The sequence below is a fragment of the Panthera leo genome, chromosome B2 (assembly GCF_018350215.1).
Source record: "Panthera leo isolate Ple1 chromosome B2, P.leo_Ple1_pat1.1, whole genome shotgun sequence".
Taxonomy (NCBI): Eukaryota; Metazoa; Chordata; class Mammalia; order Carnivora; family Felidae; genus Panthera; species Panthera leo.
In genome coordinates this window covers 108758734-108784339 of record NC_056683.1, presented here as the reverse complement: position 1 = coordinate 108784339, position 25606 = coordinate 108758734, and the positions used below count along the sequence as shown (strand labels likewise).

Genomic DNA, 25606 nt, shown 5'->3' with positions numbered 1-25606 from the left:
TTTTAACACACTGAATTTTCTAGGAATGCAACAACTAAATAAAATAAAGCTATTATTTTTTTGCTCTGAATTTTAACAGTAATAGCTTACATTTCAGGAAAATCCCACGACTAATAGCTATGTTAATCTTGATGTTTGAGGTGCCAGTACAACTCATCTGTGTTAATCTGAACATGGAACTGGTTGCATTGCTCGTGATTCTACGAATGTGCACACACATACACATGCACATATAATACTAGATAGCTTCACTGACAAATACAGTTTGTTTACTCTGCTAGTATGTTTCTTTCCTAATGTAGTAGTGAGACAATCAAGATTAAGCATTCATTTTACTAAGAAACATGCTGTCAGAGTTGGCAAGGATATATCATACTTCTACTCTTGGAAGTAACAGCATAGACATCAAAGGAATCACTGATCCTGGCTAACATGTGAAGAATATTGGATGTTACCAGGAGAGTAAAATTTAAGCCAGATAAAGTAGAATTTATCTACATTAAACCACCCATCAATGGCTTGGGACTGACTATTCCATAGACACCAGGATCTGATTCTAAACTTTGTTGGTTGGCTCCTTAGCTTGTACATGACCATGGTCTGAGGATTTATCTGGGTTGGAAACTGGATGAAGGTCTATTATTATAATACACTGCATCTTCCTGCACAGTGATCCTCATATACATATCTCATGGTGTCACTATGGAATCCAACTGTGTCCTGCTACTTCCAAGATTAATCTCTCTCCTGTAAACGTGCCAAATATGACCCTTTCAATTGTGGCCGATTTGCTTCTGTAGCCTCTTCACCTCCTCCTTCCAGCCTACCAACTCGAACACCTGAATGTTAATGCCTCTTTCTTCGCTTCTTTCCTTGCCTCTTCTATTGGGTTAAAAGGGGATTGGTTTCCACAACACCTACCTGGAGCATTTCTCTAACGTTAACACTTAATCACACTTAACGGTGTAAACGTTGATTTTTTGGGGTGTGTCTGTCTGATTATGAGGGCATCTTCTCATAGTTCCTAGCAAGGTGCTTGGTTAAGGAGTAGGAGTCAACAGATGTTGGCTGTTAGAGAAAAACAACCATTCACGTAGTTAAAAACTTTTCAAGCTACTTTCAGTTTCACTTTTACTGAATTCTGACTCTTCGTTCTCCATTCCCTCCCTTCTACAAGCACATGGTGAGGGACAGCGAGCACACCTGAAACTTCACTTAGCCGCCGGGCAGGTCTCCAAGGGGCACTCCCTCCCACTCAGGAAGTCACGTCAACGTGATGACGTCACACGTACCGCAGACGTCCCGCCGTCAGGCCCACCCATCAAAACCTTCCGGGCTGTCTTTTTTGCGGTTAGCGGTGACAACTTGAACTCTGTTCGTACGGAAGGCCGGCAACGACAAGTACATAAGGGGGGTCCTTGAGGACCCGTGCTTCCCTAAAGTAAGGTGACTTGTTCCCGGAAAGACGCGCAGGCAGCCGAGGACCCACCCCCAAGCGCTTGCCGCGGTCTCCCGGGGAACGGCGTAGCGCACTGGCCTGGGTGGGGTGGGAGCGCGCGTGCGCAGTGCGCGGCATTGGCGCCGACCTGGAGTAATGGGCGTGGGTGTTTGATTCTTGCAGAGGATGGCCCATTTCTCTGGTGAGGACGAGGTGGTGATGCAGACGATGCTGAGGCAGTTGTTCCAGAGCGTAAAAGAGAAGATCACGGGTGCCCCCTCTCTGGAGTGCGCCGAGGAAATCCTCTTACATCTGGAGGAAACTGATGAAAATTTTCACAAGTAAAATAGCTTTTGATGTCTTAAGCAAACAAACCAGCTGATCCAGAAAGGGTCAAAGTGTAGTTAAAGAATGTTCATTTGATTATTGTTGTTAACATAGCGCCCAAGTTTGAGGTTCATTTTTTTTTCGTTTATTTACACAAATATCGAATTTATGTATTCTTTATTCTTTACTTACTTTCCAAAGCTTCTGTCTCCTTTGTGTTTCTGCTGCCACAACCAACATATCCTAATTCTTCGTTTTTCCTCATGGGCAACACAGTAACAATAATTGAAAATTGTTCATGTTTTTCTAAGAGGAATTCTGTTATTTCAAAGGATTCTTGTCACTGTGCCTGTCACATTGGCTTAAAGCAATGAGTTCTCAAGATCTCTGTTCCTTGGCTGATCTGGTATTTCAGTGGCTGCCCCAATTCCCCATTCTGAGCACTGTAGGAATACTGACGTTAGATTGTTAACTTCCTATCGAATAGTTTAAGTTCCTATGAAGGGATAAGGCACATACTCAAATGTCTGTGATACATGTCAAAAATATAAGTGCTGTAGAAGAGCTACAGAGTACTCTGGGTTTGCGAGCAGTAGAAATAGTTTAATGAGAGAGGTACCACTTGAGATCAATCTTGAAGGTTACGTTTCTTTAGAGACCTTTTTTTTTGTTTTGGTTCATTTAATTTAAATTAATCCTCTCCATTGAAACGTTTTCTTGCAGGAACCCAATTAATTATTATTGGTAGTAGTATTTTAAATTCAGTGGTTGTATTTCATTTTGATCTCACAGAGATGTTTAAAAAAATTTTTTTTTATGTTACCTTTACTGACTCTGAAATTCTATTTATCTGGAACTCGTACTCATTTCCTTTATGCGCATAATTGGGTTTTTGAGCCCTTTAATGTAAAAGTTTGTTTTTACTTGCAGTTTTATAGGGGGAGTATTTATAGTTTTCACCAGATTCTCAAGGGAGTTTTCAAAAGTAAGGAATTCTTGTTAATATAGTTACTGATTTCATTGGTATTTATGGTTATACATAAAGTTTCTTCGTATTTCCATGATTTTCCTGTTTATTTCTTAATTAAATCCACTACAAATAGCTGTTATTTGTGATCATATTTATTTTGGGAGACATTACAGAACAGCTTTTATTGGTTAACTATTGATTTATTACTTAAACAATAGACTATGGAATAATTGCAATTTTCTCAAATTAAGGTTTAATTAATAATGTTTTATAAACTCCTGTAATACAAGTTCACCTCACACGAATCCACATGAAGCATTAAGTTTGGGGTTTCATTTCTGGTTTTTATTTCACATACAAGCAGTTGTTTAAATACTTTGTAAATTATTATGTCAGTTTTTGCTAGGATCATATTCTCGGCATTTGTGCATTTTGTCTAGATTTTCAAATTCATTGGTAAAAAGTTTTTCATTAAAATCCTGTAGTTTTTAAATATTTTTAACATCTATAGCTATATATCCCCCTTTTTATTCTTCTCTTTGATTTGTGCCTTCCCTCTTCTGTTCTTCTAGGGGTTTCTTTTAGTCTTTTAAAAGAACCAGCTATTGGCTTTGTTCCTCCTTTGTATTATTATATGTTTTATGGTTTTAAAATTTCTGCTGTTTATTTCTTTTCTTGGAAAAATTTTTAAAACTTTTGTGATGAATGGTTAGCTCATTAATATGCAGCTTTTTTTCTTTTTTTCTTCAATGTAAATGTTTACCTGTATTGCTTTAGCTGCTTCAATTTTAGAATGCTTTTCAAGTTTAAGTTAGGTCATTGTTGTTCCTCTTAGTAGTTTAATGACTGTTGTAATAAAGTAATTTGCTTTTCAGCAGTGCATTAGATTAAATGCCTGCTGATTACCATTCATACTTAATGTTCACTGTTTACTAAAGAGATTTACTTTTGGCCTACCTAAAAAAATCCAGACACTCTCAAATTATAACTAGTTTGTAGTTTTAAAAGTAAGCTTTATAATCCTCAAAGTTTTCTTTTTTTTTTTTTTTTTTTTGCATCTATTTATTTATTTATTTATTTATTTATTTGAATTTACATCTAAGTTAGTGTATAGTGCAACAATGATTTCAGGAGTAGATTCCTTAATGCCCCTTACCCATTTAGCCCATCCCCCCTCTCACAAACCCTCCAGTAACCCTCTGTTTGTTCTCCATATAATCCTAAAAGTATTTTAAGTAGCTTGTAGTCTTAAAAGCATAGATGCTAAAAGTCATGTGTTAGCTGCATTAACCTGAGATCTGTGCCTTAGGAGGAAGGAACTCTTTATGTAGGAGAGAAAAAGAGGAGGACTTGCTTGTCTTTGGTATTTTCATAGGCTCTCACAATTCAGTCGGGTATTAAAGGTCAGTTAGTACAGTTATACTTGGTCTTTGTTTTCACTGACCTAACTCTCCTTGACATTGTACGTTAGGTCACTTAGGTATGTATTGCTTCCAAAAGTGTTTCCTACTTCAGAATTATCTACCTTCCCTTCTCTACTATCAGAACATTGGTTTCTTAAATCCACCCAACGTTGTCCTGGTATTGACAAGGACAATTTTATTAAAGAGACTTATGGGGGAACTGGTGTCTTTAGGCTATTGTGTTTTTGTATGAAGATATTTGAGACAGTTGAGTCCATACATGATGGAATTAGGTACTATAAAAAATTAAAGTGGGAGAAATTGCAGTCACTTGGGAAAAACCATCATGTAAACAGTATAGCCCTATCTGGGGGTTTGCCCCAATGGGCAGCTTCCCTAAACTACTATCTCTGCTTTGTATAGCATCTTCTATTTTTCTACCTTAAACTGTACAAATTCTTTAAAATATCCAAACTTTCCCTCTCTGTCTTTGAAAGTGGCAGCAAGGATTTGAGGGCTGTGGGAGGGGAGGAGAGGTAGGGATGAGGATATTGCTTTCATTATGTGTGCATGTGTTGTGTAGATTCCCAGAAACCAAACTGGCCCTGGTTTTCACTCTTGGCTACGCTAGAATCAGGTGGGCCCCATGTAAAAAAATACTGATGCTTGGGCCTCATCATGAATGAATCAAAATTTCCTGAGCAGCTTGGCAGAGGGGGAGTGGTAGAGTCTGGGCCGTAGTGATTTTCAAAAAGCTCTCTAGGGTTGAGAACGTGCAGAATTGTAACGTGCAGCCAGGGTTGAGAACCACAGAGTTAGAGCATATTTACTTGCATTTACACAAGAATTGTGTGTGTGTGTGTGTGTGTGTGTGTGTGTGTGTGTATGTATTTATTTTAGTAATTATCAACTGTGATGATTATAAGAGTCTCTAATGCAAATGCTCAGTTTTGTAACCCTCACATCCAGTATATTTTTGGTTTGATACAGAGGGAACACAGTAATAATTTGTTGATTTAGGTTTATTTTTTGTTTTAGAGAAGAATGTACCACTGATTTTTTAAATCTGTGAAATCCATTTAAATGGTACCTTCAAGAAAACCTCCATTGTGTAAAGTGATATCCATGTATAGAGAAATGACTAAGAATTACATGCGTGTCTCCATAATTAATGAATGCATTTCTAGTAATTGTTTATCATGACTCAGAAGCCTATTCTTTGACCTAAAAGTTTGTACGTGATGTAAAGCTTGTTCGTTCTATTGCATAACCTTTAAAAAAAATTTTTTTTAACATTTATTTATTTTTGAGAGACAGAGCACAAGCAGGGGAGGGGGCAGAGAGAGGGGGAGACACAGAATCCGAAGCAGGCTCCAGGCTCCGAGCTGTCAGCACAGAGCCCGACGTGGGGCTCGAACTCACAAACTGTGAGATCATGACCTGAGCCGAAGTCAGACACTTAACCGACTGAGCCACCCAGGCGCCCCTCTATTACATAATCTTTTATATACTAATATGATATATAAAGTTAGGTTGGTTATATAATAAATCTTTTGATTCTGAAATAAGAATTCCAAATATCAGCGTTATAATTCATAACTTACTCTAATAAAGTCTCTTTTTAAAACATACCAATACCGATAATTTTTTCTATATATGGTTGAAAAATTTCTTGCTTATTTAAATAACTAAGAGAATGATGTCTTGAAACAAACTTGTACTAGTGTTTTTATGTTCTTATGTTGTAATAGTAATCTGTGTATCAGTGCATATTTTGGTATAGACATTTTGAACATGTCAGAAATTCATCATGAAAGAAATAATTAAGTTTTCTTGGAAAAATCTAGGTAATAAAGCTGGAGAACAAAATGGAAAAAAGTGAATGTTCTTTTACTCAACTTTGTAAATTTTCTGACATAAATGTAAAAAATTTCATATTTGCCAGTAGTAAAGCAAAGTGATGAGGTTCATTGCTGTCTATTTTAGTTGAGCTGCTTCTGAAATGTAGTGAGGTAAACATATTTTTCCTTAGTAGCAGATGCCTGACTCAGGTTTTTAATGTCCTTCTTTGAGGAATATTTGGAAAAAGATACTTTGCATTCACTTGGTGATAGCGTCTTTGAAACCAAATGTTTATTTTTTCTCATTAAATTACTTTTATGGTAACAAATAAGGTTAGTCAAACATGTATAGTACATTTGGTTTGAAAAGTGTCAAAGTATAGCTATGTGTAATAGACAACAGTTTTTGCATTGGGATTATCATTATTATTATGTAGTGGGAACTGACATTTAGCAAGGTCATGTGTTTTGTCTAAGGTTACAAGATTGACCAGTGTAAGATTTAGAACTTAAGCCTGAAACAAAGGGATTTGTAGAGTTCTAAAGATAAAATTATTTACTAATTGTATAGATCATGTCCTTTAAAAAAGAAGAAACTTTGTTATTAGAAAATTTAAATTATTTTTTTAATGTTTATTTATTTTTGAGAGAGAGCACACACAGGCTGGAGAGGGGGAGATAAAGGGGGACAGGGGACTTGAAGCAGGCTCTGTGCTGACAGCAGAGAGCCTGATGTGGGACTTGAACTCCTGAACTGAGATCATTACCTGAGCTAAAGTTGGACGCTTAATTGAGCCATCCAGGCACTCCCTAGAATATTTTAAAATGACCAAGAAAGAAATATTAATAGACTTCAGTTAAAATACAAATGAATGGAAGTTGTATTTATTGTAGTCCATGGCAAAGAGGTATTATTCCCATAATATTGTAGTCTTGGTCTTTCCTGTGCAATTAGAGTATATTAATCTGAAAATGTTAAAGGAGTTTGCTAAAACTAATTCTGAGGAAAGGACTTAAACTGTAGCAGAATTGCTTTAATTAAGCCTAGTAAGGATCTTCTAACATAAGTTATTAAGTATGTACATTTTTTTTTTTGAGGGAAGTTTTACATTTCTTAAATAGAAATTTTAAACATAGAGATGATTCACCAGTATCTTTAGTGGTAAGGATTTTATGTTGTTTATAATACTTGTATGAATGGATGGTGAAAGGTCAAACTGGCATTCTGCAGGCCATATTGGGTCTACGGATGTGTTTCTTTGGCTTGGTTTTAAAAAATAGTAACATTTAAAAATTGGGAGATAGCACATAAGGTAGTTTTCTGGCTTCTATTAAAACATTGAAAAATCCACATCAGGCTGTAATAGTCCTAAATGGCAGTAAGTGGCTAAAGCCATGTGGAAGCTCTTCCTTTTAGCTGAGACACATCCTTTTATTTCACCACCACCTCTTCCTTTTCTCTCTTACACGTGGCTGGCTTTAGTTTACCTGTCTACCCCCAGTGACGCTGAGTTTGCAATCCCTGTTATAAGTATGGGACCTTTCGAAAGTCTCTTGTGCATCCAGGGCTTTTGCTTTTATACAAAATATGAATATAGCTACACCAGAATAATTTCTAAAAGTGATGCAATGGGTTGATTTAAAAAGCTGTGGTTATCATCAATCTTTTAGATTAGATGAAGACTTCATAAGAGCAACTGGATGGCACCAATACTACGAGGATTACAGTGAAAGCAACATAGTACTTAATTTTATGATTAAGTACATAATAATTAAATATATTAAGTGTTATAGTATCTCCCAGCCCATAGCAATAATAATTCTCTATCCTGGGCACTACTACAGAAGAATAGTATTCCTCGTAGGATTTTATGGGGTATTGCCATGAATTCAGATAGTAAAAGAACCAACACAAAATGAATTGTCACGTGAGAATTTGAAGACTTGGATTTTTCTTACCCAGAGTAGAAAGGTCTACTTGCAGAAATGACTATTTACTAATTTAAGATTGGAAGCTTGAGAGTTTTCCAATAATCTTTGAGTTAGTAGAGCATCCAAAGGGCTATAGGCAGCCTGGTAGTGCTCCCATGATAGGAGCTCCCATGCTCCTTATCTTCCCTGGAGATTTTTTTTTTTTCTTAAAAGAGCAATAACCCATTAGGCAATATTTAATTTGGGGGTTCTTGGGTTCATTTAATTTGGAAGATGAACCAAAACCTTGAAATATTTTGAATGGAGTCTTCTGGGAGATACTACTGTGGCCACAGATAAAAGTGATGTCATTTAAAAAAAGTATGTGGTTATTCAAGTTCCCAAAAAGGAGGTTTAAACTTTTTGTCAGCATATTTGCTATATCATATAGATGGTGATAAATAGTGGGAGGTTTTGTTTTGTTTTTGTTTTTGATGTGTCTTATTTTAGACTGGTATTCTGTTAACTTTCTTGAATACATTGTATTAATGGGCTTTCCTTGTATTTCCTCACTGCCTTAGTTATGAAAATATCATAACCTACTTGCTTACAGTTTGGGCTTTAAACAAAGCAAGCACAAAATTTATATTAGTTAAATATTCATTTCTCCTAATTGCTTGATTTGTGGCAGAGAAATGGGACTGATAAAACTAAGGAATAATTCACTTTTCTGTAGTAAATGTTGATGGTGAGATGTAGAATTCATCTTCAGAGAGGCCGTTCCTTTAGTTTCAGAGAATTAACTCCAGCTTGCCCCATGTTTTGTTTCCCACTGAGTATCTTAGAGATGTGAAGGAAAACTGGTGTGTCTGATTAGCCTAGGGCAGGATTATGAGGAGGATCAAGATTGTTTTTAGGGACTGTTTATCTTTTTACACTTTGTTCCACATTCAATTTTCTCTGGCTGGCTGTGAGCTCAGACTGATTGGGCTCAAGAGATTCTTTATTCCTGGATCCTTTTTCATTTACAAGGACATTTTATTTTTTTATTTTATTTTTTTAAGATTTGATTTTTAAGTAATCTCTATACTCAATGTGGGGCTCAAACTAAAAATCCTGAGATCAAGAGTTGCATGGTCCACTGACTGAGACAGCCAGACACCCCTACAAGGACATTTTCAAGACAGCAGTGATACATTTATGGTATTGGAATTTCAGATATTCTGATTCTTTAGAAGGTTTGTGGTGGTGGAATAGTTGTGGTGGAGAACACACGTATTTTTTGCTCTTCAGATCACATGCACATCTGTCAACTTTAGTCTCAGAGCTAGTTGTGGAGGCAGTTTAGGGACTGTCAAATGTTAAAAAAATTAAGAATATCTTTAAAAGATTCTCTTGAAACCTTAATCTTTGAATTCTTGCTTATATAAGTCTTTACCATTTTGTACAGAATATGCAAATATTTGGCTTATAATTACAAATATACAAGCCAAAAAATAAGTTAGCATTTAAAATGGATGGGAAGTTATGCTTGTATAAGGGAAGGTCTTCCAAGTGATGTAAGGCAATGATGACTCCCCAGAAGAGGCAAAAACTTCAAAATTGCATGAATAATTATTAGAGGCTATTTTTAGGACATGTGATTCAGTAAGTTTTGGGTTTTGTTTTTCTTGGAGTATTTCTGAAACTTTGTGTTTGCCATTTTGGTCTAACACTGCAGGTCATTATGTTTACAAAATCACTTTGTTTATCTCTTCTGTTCTTAATAGCTATTTTCCTAAAGCTTAGAAGTTACTAGCTAAGGGCACTTGGGTGGCTCACTCGGTTAAGCATCTGATCTTGATTTTGGCTCAGGTCGAGATTTCACTGTTTGTGAGTTCAAGCCCCACATCTGGCTCTGCACTAGCAGTGCAGAGCCTGCGTGGGATTCTCTCTCTCTCTCTCTCTCTCTCTCTCTCTCTGCTCCTCCCACACTCTGCACTCTCTCTCTCTCTCTCCCTCCTCTCTGAAAATAAGTAAATAAACTTAAGAAAAAGAAAAGTTACTAGCTAAACGTTGAATATAAATATTAAACATTTAAAAGTAATTTCAATGAATAACTTAAACTTTTAGGTAAATTTTATTTTTAAGTTTAATATGCCAATTATTATTTTGAGAAAATAAAATGTAATAGATTTACCTCTCTAAAGGGAAGAAATGTAAATAATACAAAAATTAGTAAAAATATGAGTATTACATTTATTTATTTTCCTTTCCAGTTTCAGTTGAACACTATAGAACCTCTTATTTTATTTCTTAAATAGTTTTGGAATTTTTGCATCTTGGGGAGAGTGTGGGGTTGTGGGGATAATACTGGTTTTGGAGTAAGGTTGACCTGAATTACTAGTTGGTGAATTTGATAAGGCTTTTTAACTTTTCAGTCTGTGTCCTCATCTATTTACCTATCTCATGTGGTAAATAAAGCAATATTAATAAAGTGCTTAGCGCAGTGTCTAACACATGGTAGTCACTTAAAAGTCCCTCCTTGCTTATATGCAAATCAACATGTTTGATGGTTTGTGGAGAAAACTGAGTGTGGCCTCATGTAAGTGGAGATGCAGTAATTAAGGGGCTTGATTAATTAGGTATTTAAATGCCAAGCCAAGGAAGTTGTATTTGGAAAATAGCCAATAATTAGTTTTAAATACAAGAAATATTTATTGGGTATGAGTGAAATGACTCTAACTCAGAAATAATGAGATCCATGACTTTTGAGGACCAAGATGCCTACAGTGTTCAGGATAAATACAAGAGGGAAGAGGGTGAAAGAAGACAAGCAAGAAGACTGCTGTAGTAATGTCTGCGTGAGGTGATGTGCTTTTGCACTGATCAATAGAAATGGAAAGAAAAAAAAAAGAGGAAGTGATGAAGCCAAGGGATGTGTAGGAAATGTTAACAAGTGTCTATGAGTAGGTGGATTGATAGAGTGAGTGGGCATGGGGTGTGGAAAATGCCAATGTCCCAGAAAAAAACAACATAATTCTAGATTGGCTTGATGATTTGGGATGAAAAATTTAATCCTGGTTCAAGGTAAGAAATCTGAGTATTTCATAAATCTTTCTGTGCTAACATTTTCTTCTGGATATGGTTAATAAGTGAGTTCATGATATTGACTGCATTTGTTTTTTAAATTTTTTTTTAGCTATGAATTTGTGAAATATCTTAGACAGCATATATATAACACTTTGGGGTCCATGATTGAAGAAGAAATGGAAAAATGGATGTCTAATCAGAATCAGGATGAAGAATCTGGCTATGACACAGTTGTACAGCATGTTACTAAAAGAACCCAGGAATCTAAAGAGTGAGTATGTTCACAATAATACTTGAAAGCAATTTTCTCTCAGCAGGGCATTTTGAAAGCACCCCTAACCCATGTCCTTCATAGCAGCTAGGATGATGCTTTAAAACAATCAGTCAGATCCTGCCACTTGAGTCCACTCAGCATTCTGTGAAGGCTTCTCATCTCATTCAAAGTAAAATTCACAGTGTAGCCCAGAAGCCCCAAACATGAGCCTTCTGTTCCCTCTCCTTCCTCATTTCTTACCATATTCCCTCTCACACTGCTCCAGCCACCCTGGTCTTGTTCTTTCTCAAATAGCTAAGCAAAGCCCTCCCTTAGGGGGATGGTTTACATTAGGGCTTAGTCTTAGTGTTGTATATTCTGTGGAATTGTACAAATTTATAACGACATGTATCCACAATTATAGGATTACGCACAGTAATTTCACCGCCCTAAAATCCTCTATGCTCTGCCTCTTCATTCTTCCCCCTCCAAATCCCTGGCAACCACTGATCCTTTTATTGTCTGCGCAGTTTTGCCTTTTCCAGAATATAATATAGTTGGAAACACATATTATTTAGCCTTTCAGATTGGCTTCTTTTGCTTAATAATATGCATTTAAGTTTCCTCCATGTCTTTTCATGGCTTGATAGCTTATTCATATCTAGCACTAAGTAATACTCCATTGTCTGGATGTATCAGACACCTTGGTTGCTTCCAGATTTTGGCAGTTATGAATACAGCTACAATAAACATTGTGTGCAGGTTTTTATGTGGGCATATGTTTTCAACTCCTTTGGTAAATACCAAGGAACATGATTGTTGGTCATGTGGTAAGTATGTATAGTTTTGTAAGAAACTATAAAATTGTCTTCCGGGGCGCCTGGGTGGCTCAGTCGGTTAAGCGTCCGACTTCAGCTCAGGTCACGATCTCACGGTCCGTGAGTTCGAGCCCCGCGTCGGGCTCTGGGCTGATGGCTCAGAGCCTGGAGCCTGCTTCCGATTCTGTGTCTCCCTCTCTCTCTCTGCCCCTCCCCCATTCATGCTCTGTCTCTCTCTGTCTCAAAAATAAATAAACGTTAAAAAACGTTAAAAAAACGTTAAAAAAAATAAACGTAAAAAAAAAAAATTAAAAAAAAAAAATTGTCTTCCAAAGCGGTTGTACCCTTTTGTATTCCCCCAACGTTGTATGAGGTTTCTTGTTGCTTTACTTACTCACCAGCATTTGATATCCATGTTCCAGATTTTGGGTGTTATAATAGTAGTTATCTAATAGTAGTGTAGTAATATCTCGTTGTTTTAGTTTGTGTTTCCCTGATGACATAAGATGTGGAGTATCTTTTCATATACTTATTTTTCATCTATATATCTTCTTTGGTGAAATGTCTGTTAAGATCTTTGGCCCATTTTTTAATCAGATTGTTATCTTATTGTTGAGTTTTAAGAGGTGTGTGTGTGTGTGTACTTTAGATAATAGTCCTTTATCAGTAAGTTGTTTGCAAGTATTTCCTCCAAGTCTGTAGCTTGTCTTTGCATTATCTTGACAGTGTCTTTTGCAGAGCAGATATTAATTTTCATTTTAATTAAGTATAGCTTATCAGTTACCTATTTCATGGATCATGCCTTTGGTGTCATGTCTAAAATGCCATCACCAAACCTAGGGTCATTGAGACTTCCTTCTATGTTATCTTCTAAGAACTTCATAGTTTTGTGTTTTACATTTAAGTCTGTGATCCATTATGAGTTAATTTTTATGAAGGGTGTAAGGCACATGTCTAGATTGATTTTTTGGTGTGTGGGTGTCCAGTTGTTCCAGCACCATTTGTTAAAAAGACTATTTTTGTTTTATTTTATTGCTTTTGCTCCTTTGTCAATGATCAGTTGATTATATTTAAGGGTACTTCTGGGCTCTTACTCTGTTCCACAGATTTACTTATCTTTTCTTTTGTGAATACTGCACTGTATGATTACTTAGGTTTATAGTTTCAAAGTCAAGTCTTGAAGTTGAGTAGTGTTAGTTCTCCATCTTCATTCTTCTCCTTCAGTATTGTGCTAGCTATTCTGTTTTTTCTTTTTTTGCCTCTTTGTATAAGCTTTAGAATCAGTTTGTTTATATTCACTAAATAACTTCCTGGGATTTTGATTGGGATTGCATTGGATTTATAGATGAAGTTGAGAAGAATTTACATCCTGACAATATTGTATTGTCCTAATCTATGAACATGGACTATTTCTCAGTTTATTTAGTTCTTCTTTGATTTCTTTCAATTGAAACTTATAGTTTTATTTATACTGATCTTATATATATTTTGTTGGGTTTATACCGAAGTGTTTCATTTTTGGGGTACTAATGTAAATAGTATGTTTTAAATTCCCAATTCTACTTGTTCATTGATGGTATACAGAGAAGTGATTGATTTTTGCATATTAAATTTGTATCCTGCAACTTTGCTATAATTGTTTGATTCTAGGAATTTTATTGTCAGTTTTTTCAGGTTTTCTGCATAGATGATCATGGCATCTACAAACACTGTTTTATTTCTTCCTTTCCAATCTTGCTTCCTTTTTACTTTTCTTGTCTTATTTCATTAGCTAGGACTTCCCATAGGATGTTGAAAAGCAGTGGTGGGAGGGAATATCCTTGGCTTGTTTCTAATTCTCCTTTACTTTTTTAAGGTCTCAGTTCCATGTCTCCTTACCAGAGAGGCCTTCCCTGATCTCTCTATATAAAACAATGGCCTTTCCCTTTTTACTTTTTCTCTTTCTTACCTTGCTTTTTTTTCTTCTTAACTTTTCGTCACTGATTAATATGGGATAATATATGTATTTGCTTATTTTATGCTCATTTTCATTGTCTCCCCACTAGAATGTAAACTCTCAAAAAGTAGATAATTTTATTTTTTCTATTTCTGTGTCCATAATGCCTTGAAAATGCCCAGCAAATGTTAGGTATATAATAGGTACTTGTTGGATGAATTAATGATATTGTTTCTTGCCATTATAATCAATTTTATGTTATTGATGTTTGACATAATTCTGACTTTAGCAGTAAATTATTTTTTCTTTTCCCTTATTATATATCACATGCATTTAATAAGTAACTACTGTATGTTAGGTTTTAAATCTTGGGGCTATACTGTTAAATAAGATGCCTCCTACCCCCAAATAATCCATAGTGTTTTTAGGAGTCTAACATTAGACTGAAAAATAAATTTGAAATAGGTAATTTCAATACAGGATGGTAAGTGCCATGATATATGCAAAAGATCACATGGAAATATGGAGGAAGAGGATGTTAGTTAGAATATACTAAACAGTTATCACAAATAGACACCAAAATGCAGTGGCTCAAAGAAAGCACTTTTTTTTTCCTCTTATATAACAGTTTAGAAGTACATGAATGCAGCAAAGGTAGGTGGATTTTCTGAATGACTTTATCCAGGGACCCCAGGTTCTTTCTATTCTATTGTTCCATCATATCTGGGATAGGAGCTAGTCAACTTTTTCTGTAAAAGGCTGTATAATAAATATTTTAGGCTTTGCAAGCTGTTGCAGTAATAATACAACCATAGACACTATGTAAATAAGAGTGTGTGTATGTTCTAATAAAACTTTATAAAAACAAGTGGTAGGTTAGTTTAGGTCCAGAATATGTATTTTACCAATCTCTGTTCTTGAATATTGCCTTCATCTGCATAGTTGGAGCAGCCACACTAACTCCACAACAGGATTTCAGCCTGGACAAGAGAAGGGAGGGTAGAAAGCAAGATTCTTTATTTACTCACTTTCTACTGGCTAAAACATGGTCATGTGCCCAACTTACCTATAACAGAGACTGGGAAGTTTAATACCTAACTGATGACCATGTGCCCACAGTGAAAACTTGAGGAGTTTTAAACTAATACTACGTGGAAGAGGGGGAGGACGGATACTAGAGACAAACCCTTGAATAAGGGGTCATGCAGCATGGCTGGACAGTAGTCATGGAAAAACTAAAAAAAGTACGTTAGTCACTTATGAGCTCAGTTTTTGTTAAATCAATTTTAACTCCATAAAACTTTAAGATATCAGTGCTAGAAAATACCTTGGAAATTATTTGTTCTAAGGTCCTTAATTTACAGGCCCAGAGAGGCAAATTCAGTGATTTGCTTAGAGAGGTACAGTTGTTTGATATTGGAGGCCAGTGTAGAGCTTGTCTTTCTCTCACTTCCCTTTTAGGACCACTTTTTGGTATATGTTGCCCTGTAAGAATTCATACATATTTTTTTCTAGTTTTTTTTTTTTTTTTTTCTAGTTACTTGTGTTATTGACTCCCTGCTAATCTATTATAGATTCCTCAGGGTAGGATTTGTGTGGTATATACATGTCTGACCTTCAGCCCTAATGCTCTCCATGTGTATTGTTCCTTGCTTGCCTGCCTTTCTGCTCTGACAGAGAATGAGAACCATATAGTTTCTGTTCGATTTGGTGTTTTGAAAACCATGCCTTTTCGGGTGCCTGGGTGGCTCACTTGGTTAAGAGCCCAACTCTTGATTTCAGCTCAGGTCATGATCTCGTGGTTTGTGAGTTCGAGTCCTGATTCAGCCACTGAGCTGACAGTAAAGAGCCTGCTTGGGATTCTGTCTCTCTCTCACTCTGCTCCACTCCCATTCCCGAACATGCTCGCTCTCTCTCTCTCTCTCTTTCTCTTTCTCTTTCTCTTTCTCTTTCTCTTTCTCTTTCTCTTTCTCTTTCTCTTTCTCTTTCTCTGTCTCAAAATAAATAAACTTTAAAAAACAAAACCAAAAACAACCCCCCCCCCCCAAAAGAAATGGCTTTTTGACTAAAAAGGTCGTGAGGCTCAAAGTTGGCCAGGTGAATGGAAACCTTAAATGGAAGCCAAATGGTTACCAAAGACATTAAGGAGGCACTCTGGGTTCTTGAGAAGGGGGCAGCATGACAAAATGTCTAACTCTCAAAGTACATTTTAATATAGAGTAGTAACTGGGATGATATAAAGGCATTAGGGAGGCACTCTGGGTTCTTGAGTAGTGGGTAGCATGACAAAATGCCTAACTCTTACTCAAAGTGCAATTTAATACAGAACAGTCACTGAGATGAAAGATGGTTTAGGGTTTCCTTCTCATATGTAAGCTCAGCTACTTGGATATTCCACATTTTAGTGTTTCAGTCCTTGGCATATGATTGACAATTTGAAGGTCTGTTTTTTTTCTTTACCCCTAGCATGAAATGTGACACAACAGAAGACTTTGGGGCTATGAAGGGCAGCATGGACAAATAGTTTTCTGGTTTTCCTTTTAAAAAAAATTTTTTTAAGTTTTATTTATTTAAGTAATCTCTACACCAATGTGGGGCCCATCCCCAAGATTAAGAGTTGGATGCTCTTCTGACTGGGCCAGCCAGGTACCCCTTCTAGTTTCTCCGTAATTCATACTTGTTGTAGCTCTGTTCTTTAGCTTTTAATTCTTAGGGTAACTAGTGTATTAGGTAATATTAAAAATTGCCTTCTGAAGCTAGATGGCAATGATTTTTTTTATTGTAATAAAAATTTTATGGAATTTTTATACATAGTAAAATCTTTTAAATTTGGATCCCACAAATTTATTTTTGGTAATGCTTTGGACATATGACATTTGCTTTGTTAATTCTAGTCTCTGGGCTTGGATGTATGTGATGTGTCTAGGAGCTGTTGGCAATCTGGTTTCTCTCCATGCTGGGCCTTACTTCCTATTGCGGTTTGAAGGCAGATATGGAAGCTTAGAATGTGGCTCATCTTTCCAGTATTACAAAAACTGTATTATGTACTTGAGCTTATGTTACCTATTGTATTTTAAAGCATTAAATATGATTTATTTTTAAATAGTTAAACTCTTTATGACATTGGACAGGACCTCTTTCTCTTTGTGACAACTGATTATATTACCTAAACAAATCTGTTATTGAACAAAGCAACAGTGTATGCCTATCAATAAATTAATAAAGTTCAAAGCACTAAGATATATTAAGTAAAAGCCATTCAGATCAAGATTTCCTAATTCTTGATTTGCAGAAAAAACAAACACTAGAGTCATCTTCATTTTTGGATAATATAATTTCTAATAATCTATTTCTGTTAGTACTATAAAACTTATTCTAAAAGGAGTATTAAAATATTTTATTAGAGAATGAAAGAATTTTCATATTAAAAGCAAAGTTTTATATGGGACTATTAGGAAATTATTTTTTTATCTCTGGGTAAGTCATTTAATTTTCTTGTGTTTTAGTTCATCCATGTGTAAAAATTAAAACAATAATAATTACCTCATAAAGATGTTAAATATCTTAATGAATGTTTGTCTTCTGCTTTGTGAACCATAGATGAAAGATTTTCAGTTGTGCAGAGTATTATTTTCTTTCTTTCTTTCTTTCTTTCTTTCTTTCTTTCTTTCTTTCCTCCTTTCCTTCCTTCCTTCCTTCCTTCCTTCCTTCCTTCCTTCCTCTCTTTTCTTTTCTTTCTTGTGTATGTGTGTGTGTGTGTGAGAGATTCTTCAGAAATTACCTAGGACTAATGATTAGTCAACAGTACTTTTATTAACAGCATTTTTACTGTAATAATTACAGATTATTTTCTTAAACATTTTGATATTTATTTTTATTTGAGAGAGAGCACAAATGGGAGAGAGGGAGAGGGAGAGAGAGAGAGAGAGAGAGATAGAGAATGAGAGAATATTAAGCAGGCTCCATGCTTAGTGCAGAGCCCTACGCAGGGCTCAGTCCTACGACCCCGGGATCATGATCTGAGCTGAAAACCAAGAGTCAGACAGTCAACCAACTGAGCCACCCAGGTGCCCCGATATTTATTTTTTAAATAGAGTTTTATAGAATAAAGAATTCATTTGTAGGGTCTATCATCGGTTCCTCATATATGTAAGAACTACTCACCATGTAAAATTTTCAGGGTTAATTGATGTGGTTTTTATTCATTACCTCTTAGAACTTTTTCTTATTTTTACTTCTTGGAGTATTGATGAGGCTTCTTAATAGTGTTCATAGTCCATCCTGTGTTTGTTTTTCTTTGGCTTTTTCAAAATGGCAGTGGCTACTATTTAAGTATATAGTTCATTTGATATTTAGGGTCTGGCTCTCTAGCTTTTTTGTTTGTTTTTGATGTTTAAATTTTAAGAATTATTATTCTTGGGGTGCCTGGCTGGCTCAGTTGGTAGAGCATGTGATTCTAGTTCTTGGTTGTGAGTTCGAGCCCCATGTTGGTGGAGAGATTACTTAAAATTTTTAAAAACAATAAAAAGAAAAGAATTATTCTTATTTTTTTCTCTGGACAGTTTGCTGATACTTCTTGCAGAATTCATGTTGGTATTTTCAAACAGGTCTGGAGGAAACATGTCTAAAATGAAACTTAAAGATTTTCTGTGGATTTTACTTACCCATAATCTTACCTTATACATCATTGAGATTTTACTTTTATATGTCTTCATTAAATTACCATATTGTAATTTTTAAGGGGACAGGACTTCTCTTGTTTACATGGCTATACCTAACTGCAAAGGAGTCTGGGGACTGTAGTTTAGACTTGTGTCCAGCTATAATCCACTTACTGTGGAAGAAGAGAGCAGCTTTTGATGGATAGGTCTTGATTGCTCCCAGGGCATTGTTATGTGTCCCTATTTCTTGCTGCTGAGAATGTGTAGAGGAGAAAGCTGGAGCCTCTTCTCTGTTATCCTATAGCTACTTTGCCAATTAGTCTAATGAGTGTCTTAGGATTCTTTCTTGCTCTTTGTATCCTCTTACCTCAAACTTGGATCTTCCCTGGACTCTTTCTTACCTCTGTAACAGTTCTCTTCTGTACATGTTTTCTTCCTATATTGTTTCTAATTATTACCATCTAATTTAATATTTTTGTGTTTTCTCACTGTTTCTGGTGCTTTGAAAATCTATACATCTATAACTATGTATTATATTAAATTTGCTTCTAGTTATATATTACATAAATTATGTTGCTAAATCATTAAATGTATGAGAATATATTTTAAGTTATGTATAGAATTATGTAATTTGTATTACATAATTTGTAATATGTATAGAATAATATGTAATTTGTATCATAATTTAAAATAGATCGTAAAACTCCTTTAAACTTTAAAATCTTAGTCTTCTATCCAAATCCCCCAGCATGGTTTTATCCTTTAATATAAGAATAACTCACCTATTCTTCCTTTGATTTGTGGAGTTACAATGACCCATATACCAGAAATATAAAGAAAGAGGAAGTTTCTGTGCCTATTTTCCTCAAGTATTTTCATTATTAAATGATAAATGATAAATATATGTATCATACTTTATATTTACAAAGAACTTTCAGATACATACTCTTATGTTTTGCTACAGCTAAGTGAAATAGGTCAGCTAGATTGTATTCTTTTTGTCACATTTTATAACTGAGGAAAATGAAACTTACCTGGGATGACAAATCTGGTATGTAAAGTCATCAGGATTGTAATCCAGGTTTTCTGATTCCAAATTTAGTATTGTATTCACTATGTTTACTTAAATATTTATGGCTTTTTTGTTTTAAATGTAGAAATTTCAATGGTCCAGGTCACATATTCCTCATTTGTAAATAAAGGGTTAGATTAGATTTTTTTTTTATAGTTTCATCTAGCTCTAAAATTCTATTTCTAGGGTTTTGGGCATCTCAATCTAATATTAATGTGGATGCTTGAGAGTTTGCACTTAATAAGTAGAGAAATTTATTTATAAGTTCTTTCTGAGATTTTCAGACCCATGGAGCTAAAAGGGATTTAGAAGCCATCCATTTCAAACTCTTACCTATTTCAGGAATCCCTTTTTTAACATTACTGACAGTGGGTTTTTTAGTCTCTGTTTTGAAGGGCCCACTGATAGCTTAACTCTTATTTAGGCCTCAATGGTGGCTATAGGTGCCTATAGATATAAAGTATAGACAGGGAAAAGGGAAAGAAAGAAAATAGAGGAAGGGAGGAAAATAGAGAAAGAGGTAGAAATAAAACAAGGAATAAAAGTGACATGTAAAATAGACTGTTTTGATAGTATGATAATAACAGTTGACTGTTGCTAATTACTGGTATCCATACTATTGGAACATCTTGCCTTAGATTCTGTTAATTTTACTACCTTGGTCCATGTAATCAGATGAAGAAACCTGGGGAATAACACATGTTTTAGATTTCCTATTAATTTTTATTTCTGTTGTATGAATTGTTGTGCCATTTGTTCCTTAAGAAAAACTGACTTGCATTTTTTTTCTTTAGAATTGTGCTTTTAAAGGGACTTTACAGAAAAAATAATAAGATAGTTTAATTGAGCTGAGCGTTTTAATTTGTGCTAATAGTCTTTTTCTTACCAAGACTGCTTTGAATTTAAAGATACAAAGAAATGATGCATTCCCTGAAGAACATCATGATGGTAGTGGTGGAATCTATGATTAACAAGTTTGAAGAAGATGAGGTACGAAGTCAAGAGAGTCAGAAAAAAATCCAGAAGGAGAAGAGCAACAGTTACTGCACAGACAATTGCTCTGATAGTGATTCATCTTTCAATCAGGTGTGTTGTTTTGTTTTGCATTTATGTCTTGAAATGATTATTTATTTATTTAATGTTTATTTTTGAGAGAGACAGAGACAGAATGCAAGTGGGTTAGGGACAGAGAGAGGGAGATACAGAATCCGAAGTGGGCTCCAGGCTCCGAGCTATCAGCACAGAGCCCGATGCGGGGCTCGAACTCATGAGCTGTGAGATCATGACCTGAGCCGAGGTCGGACGCTCAACCGACTGAACCACCCAGGTGCCCCTTGAAATGATATTTAATAATCAGTAGCTTCAATACATTTTTTGTTAGCTAGATTTTTTTCTGCTTTCCAGTTTTAAGATTTATCTAATCTTAAATAATTAATCTTAAAAATCTTAAAATCTTAAAAATATATTTATCTAACCTTAAAGATTTAGTACATGAAATAACATCTTCTAGAATTATATGTTCAGTGATTGATTACATTATATCTAAGACAAATCTTAATGAGGTATGGAAATAAACTAATTGATTTTGGATTCAAAAAATAACACTTGAAAGATCTGCTTAAGGTTTAAACAAAACATCTTATTCCCAATTGATTTTTATTAATCAAAGTTTAACTACATTATAGATAAGATATAGAGATAAAACATTTCCCTTATCTTCTGAGATGAAAGTTGCTCTAAATTGTTAGTTTTAAAACATGAGCTTCTTTTTGGCATCAAGAGATTTGAGGTTTTACATTTTCTCTTTCCAGGTTATTGGAATCCTTGTCACTTGGCTAGAGCAAAGCTAGCAGAAAGGCCACTGGTTAGACTAGACCTAATAGAAGACAAAGGAAACTAGTTAGAATAAAGCCTTATGCATGTACCATGAACTTCCCCACAAAAACTTTCAGGCCAGGTAGAGTCGGTCTGACCTTTCTGTGAATCCTACCTGATATTTCTAATGAAACATTTTCACCTAATTAGTGCTAATGTTGGGATATAGCTATAACAGATCCTAACTATATGCCAAAAAGGGATTTGGGGAGTTGGGGTGAAATGTGAAAAAGTATGTATATTGGTCACAGTTGAGACTGCACTTATGGAGGAAAAATGTTTGGAAGTAGTTAAGGCAGAACTTAAAAGTTGCTCTGCTAAGGAGAGATTGTGCTAAGTTTTGAATTTTACAAGTCAAGTTTGTTTTCTTTATTTTTAAAGATTTTTAATTAATTAATTAGTTTTTTAAGTTTATTTACTTATTTTTGAGACAGAGAGAACATAAGTTGGGGAGAGGCAGAGAGACAGGGGGACACAGAATTCAAAGCAGGCCCCAGGCTCTGACCTATCAGCGCACCACAGCCTGATGCACAAGGCTCAAACCCACGAACTGTGAGATCATGACCTGAGCCAATGTCGGACGTTTAATGGACTGAGCCACCCAGGTGCCCCTCAAGTATGTTTTCTTGATATGATGGAGGAAATGGCAAAGATTATGAATTTTCTTCACATTGTAGCCCTTAATATTTCCTTGTTGACGTACTCTTTGGAAGAAACTGGGTTATAGGGATTTTAGTTTTGTTTTATTTCAGTAGGTTTATGGAACTGCTTTTTCAGATCAAGGACTTTCTGGAATTAAAAAGCATAGGAAAACCCAACTTTAGGACTCTGGGGGCTCACAGGATCATACTTTCTTACTGATTTAATGAACCATCTGTTTACATTGGAATTGAACAATGAAAGAAAAATAAAATGGAATATCTTTAATTTGTTCTAAGAAGTCCAGGTGTTCAGACTAAATTATTTCCAGTCCTAGAATCGTAGGTTTTTGAAGAAATTCAAAGCTTTGGTAGAAATGGGGTCATACTTTCTAAAGATGTTCTTGTTTTTTATTTTGTTCAGGTTTTATTCTTGGGAACAAATCAGACTTTAAGTTTATATGGCTTCTTTTGGGATGTCCACAGGGTATAACTGCATTTTCAAGTGTTTGCCCCATGAGTATGACTTTATTTCAGAAAGCTCTAATTGAGTTGAAAGTGAACTGTGTCCACCAACAAGGCATGGGATCCCTGGACTTTTGGAAAAAAGATATGAATGCCACAACTACCCTGACAGCTCTTTTAGTTTGGCAGAACTCTAGGAGATGTGTGGGTATGCTTTTGCTTAGTGAAAGAGACTCTCTTACGTGTAAATTACTAAAGAGAGGCTGAATTAACATGTTCAGGGTTGAAAAGGTGTCCGAAGATATATCAGTCATTCATTCCAATAAATACTGATGTTGGTAATAATGCTTTCCAAATTGATAAATTATTTGCTCTGGACTTAGAAAAATCTGAATTGTTCTGTGAATAACATTGAGTAAACAATTCTGATGCTACTGTTGGTTTTTTGTTTGTTTTTTCATTTGATAATTTCATTTTATTTTTTTTTTTAACTTACATCCAAATTAGTTAGCATATAGTGCAACAATGATTTCAGGAGTAGATTCCTTAGTGCCCCTTACCCATTTAGCCCATCCCCCCTCCCACATCCCCTCCAGTAACCCTCAGTTTGTTCTCCATATTTATAAGTCTCTTCTGTTTTGTCCCCCTCCCTGTTTTTATATTATTTTTGTTTCCCTTGCCTTATGGTCATCTGTTTTGTCTCTTAAAGTTTTCATGTGAGTGAAGTTATATGATATTTGTCTTTCTCTGACTAATTTCACTTAGCATAATACCCTCCAGTTCCATCCACATAGTTGCAAATGTCAAGATTTCATTCTTTTTGATTGCCGAGTAATACTCCATTGTGTGTGTGTGTGGGTATATGTGTATATACATATATATATATATATATATATGTATATACACCACATCTTTTTATCCATTCACCCATCGATGGACATTTGGGCTCTTTCCATACTTTGGCTATTGTTGATAGTGCTGCTATAAACATGGGGGTGCATGTGTCCCTTTGAAACAGCACACCTGTATCCCTCGGATAGATGCCTAGTAGTGCAATTGCTGGGTCGTAGGGTAGTTCTATTTTTAGTTTTTTGAGGAACCTCTGTACTGTTTTCCAGAGTGGCTGCACCAGCTTGCATTCCCATGCTGTTTTGATACTAGTAGAAAATTTCTAGTTTGCGAAGAGTAGGCTTTATTTCATTGTTATTATTTTTAAAATTGCAGCCTGGTTATATATGGATTTCTGACCTATTATTGAAAATCTTTGGACATGGTTGGCCTTGGACACTATTAATGTATGTTTGAGAATATTAAAAAATAGAGAGATTGGTTTTTATTATAATTTTGAACAGAGCACTGAAAAGATTTGGTATTGTGATTAAACCTTGAAAAAAGTAAGGTAATGAAAACCTTGAAAGAAGCAAGGTAATGTTGGAAAGATAGAAATAATAATACTAGCTGTCTGTTATTGAGATTTCTGCCATATATTGGTCCCTGTACTTGACTTTGTCTTTACTATAGGTGTTACTAGTCAACTTTACAGGAAAAAAAGGCAAGGTTATAGGTAAGTAATTTGCCCAAACTCATATTGCTAGTTAGGAGTGAACTGTGAATTTAAGCCTGGTTTCTCACCCTCTAAAGTCTTTGTTCCATGCTTATACTACCTGGAGACTGCTTGAGTTCAAATCTTGGTTCCACCACTTACTAGCTGTGTGACCCTGGACAAATGTCTTAACTTCCCTGTGCCATAGTGTTTCTCATTTGTAAAATGGGAACGATAATACCACTTAACCTCATATGGTTGTTGAGACTGTTAACAGAGTTAATGTGTATCAAGTCCTTAGAACTGTTGCTGCTGCTCTATATATGTTAGCTTTCATGTCTTAAAGGATGTGCTGAAGTGGATGCCATTCAGAGACATACTAAAATAGACAGTGTCTCAGCTGTGGTCCTGTATGGTTTCTAACTGAGCTTTTCTGGGTCATTTTCTACAGCTGAGAAGGAAGCGGATTACCTCTAATATACATTAAGCTTTTAAAAGTCATGTCCTTTTCTAGTGCAGTTGTTTTGTTTTCTTCTTTCTTAACCATATTCAGTGTGGTACAGCACAGGCATTTTGCTGTTTTATAGTGTGCAAACTATTTAATTATGTTCCAAAGGAACCTCAAGGTGTACACTGTGTGGAGGAGGTGAGTTTAGGATAGCATTAACCTGTTGCCCTTGCATAATGTGAACCTACTTAAGGCATTTACTGTTTATTTGCTTTCAAGACAGGCTGTGTTTGAAACCCATCCTTGGTATCTATGGTAGGCAGTTTAAAGGACCCCTTGAAGATATCCACGTCTGAATCCCCCAAACCTGTGAATATATTAGCTTACATGGCCCAAGGGTCTTTGTTAATGTGATTAAATTAAGGATCTTCAGCTGGGAAGACTATCCTCATCAAGGAGAGTCAAATATAATCAATCACAGCCATCTGTATAGGAGAGCCTCAGGAGGGTCAGAGTCAGGGAAGGTACTGTGTGGGTTGAAATAGAGGCTGGAGTGAGGTGGTTGTTGGCTTTGAGGATAGAAGGAAGCCTATGAGCTAAGGAAAACTGCAGGCAATCTTTAGAGGCTGGAAAAGGTAAGGAAATGAATTCTGCCCCAGAGCCTCCAGAAGCAACACAACCCTGCTGATGTGTTTTAGATTTGTGACTTCCAGAACTGTAAGATAATAAATGCATTGTTCTTTTGAGTCCCTAAGATTATGGTAATTTTTAAAGCGGCAATAGGAAACTACTGTATTAGGGCCTCTATCCCTGCTAGTTCACCTGTCTTCACCTCTTACACAAAGGCCAGGGCTGGTCTTTCCTGTTTTTTAATTCATAGAAAAGGAGATACTATTCCTTCAACTTTGTGCTTGAACCACCTCCTGGGAACAGTC

At 35.6% G+C, this 25606-nt stretch overlaps 1 protein-coding gene and 1 long non-coding RNA gene across 6 annotated transcripts in view; one reads left to right on the top strand and one right to left on the bottom strand.

The window, feature by feature from the left end:
- LOC122220343 overlaps positions 1–1288 on the bottom strand; it is a 47219-nt gene extending 45931 nt beyond the window's left edge. For both annotated transcript variants that reach the window (XR_006202807.1, XR_006202808.1), the window contains exons 1-2: positions 1204–1288; positions 922–1068 (exon numbers count right to left, since the gene is read on the bottom strand). This is a non-coding gene — a long non-coding RNA (uncharacterized LOC122220343). The remainder of the gene's footprint in view (positions 1–921; positions 1069–1203) is intronic.
- Positions 1289–1309: 21 nt separating this feature from the next.
- Positions 1310–25606, top strand: part of TBC1D32 (TBC1 domain family member 32) — a 200423-nt gene continuing 176126 nt past the window's right edge. For 3 of the 4 annotated variants that reach the window (XM_042939719.1, XM_042939718.1, XM_042939716.1), the window contains exons 1-4: positions 1310–1441; positions 1622–1779; positions 11072–11233; positions 20611–20788. In XM_042939719.1, coding sequence (XP_042795653.1) covers positions 1625–1779; positions 11072–11233; positions 20611–20788 — 495 coding nt within the window. In that variant the 5' untranslated portion in view covers positions 1310–1441; positions 1622–1624. Of the gene's footprint in view, positions 1447–1621; positions 1780–11071; positions 11234–20610; positions 20789–25606 lie in introns of all 4 variants that reach the window. The other variant, XM_042939717.1, reaches the window with a different exon arrangement.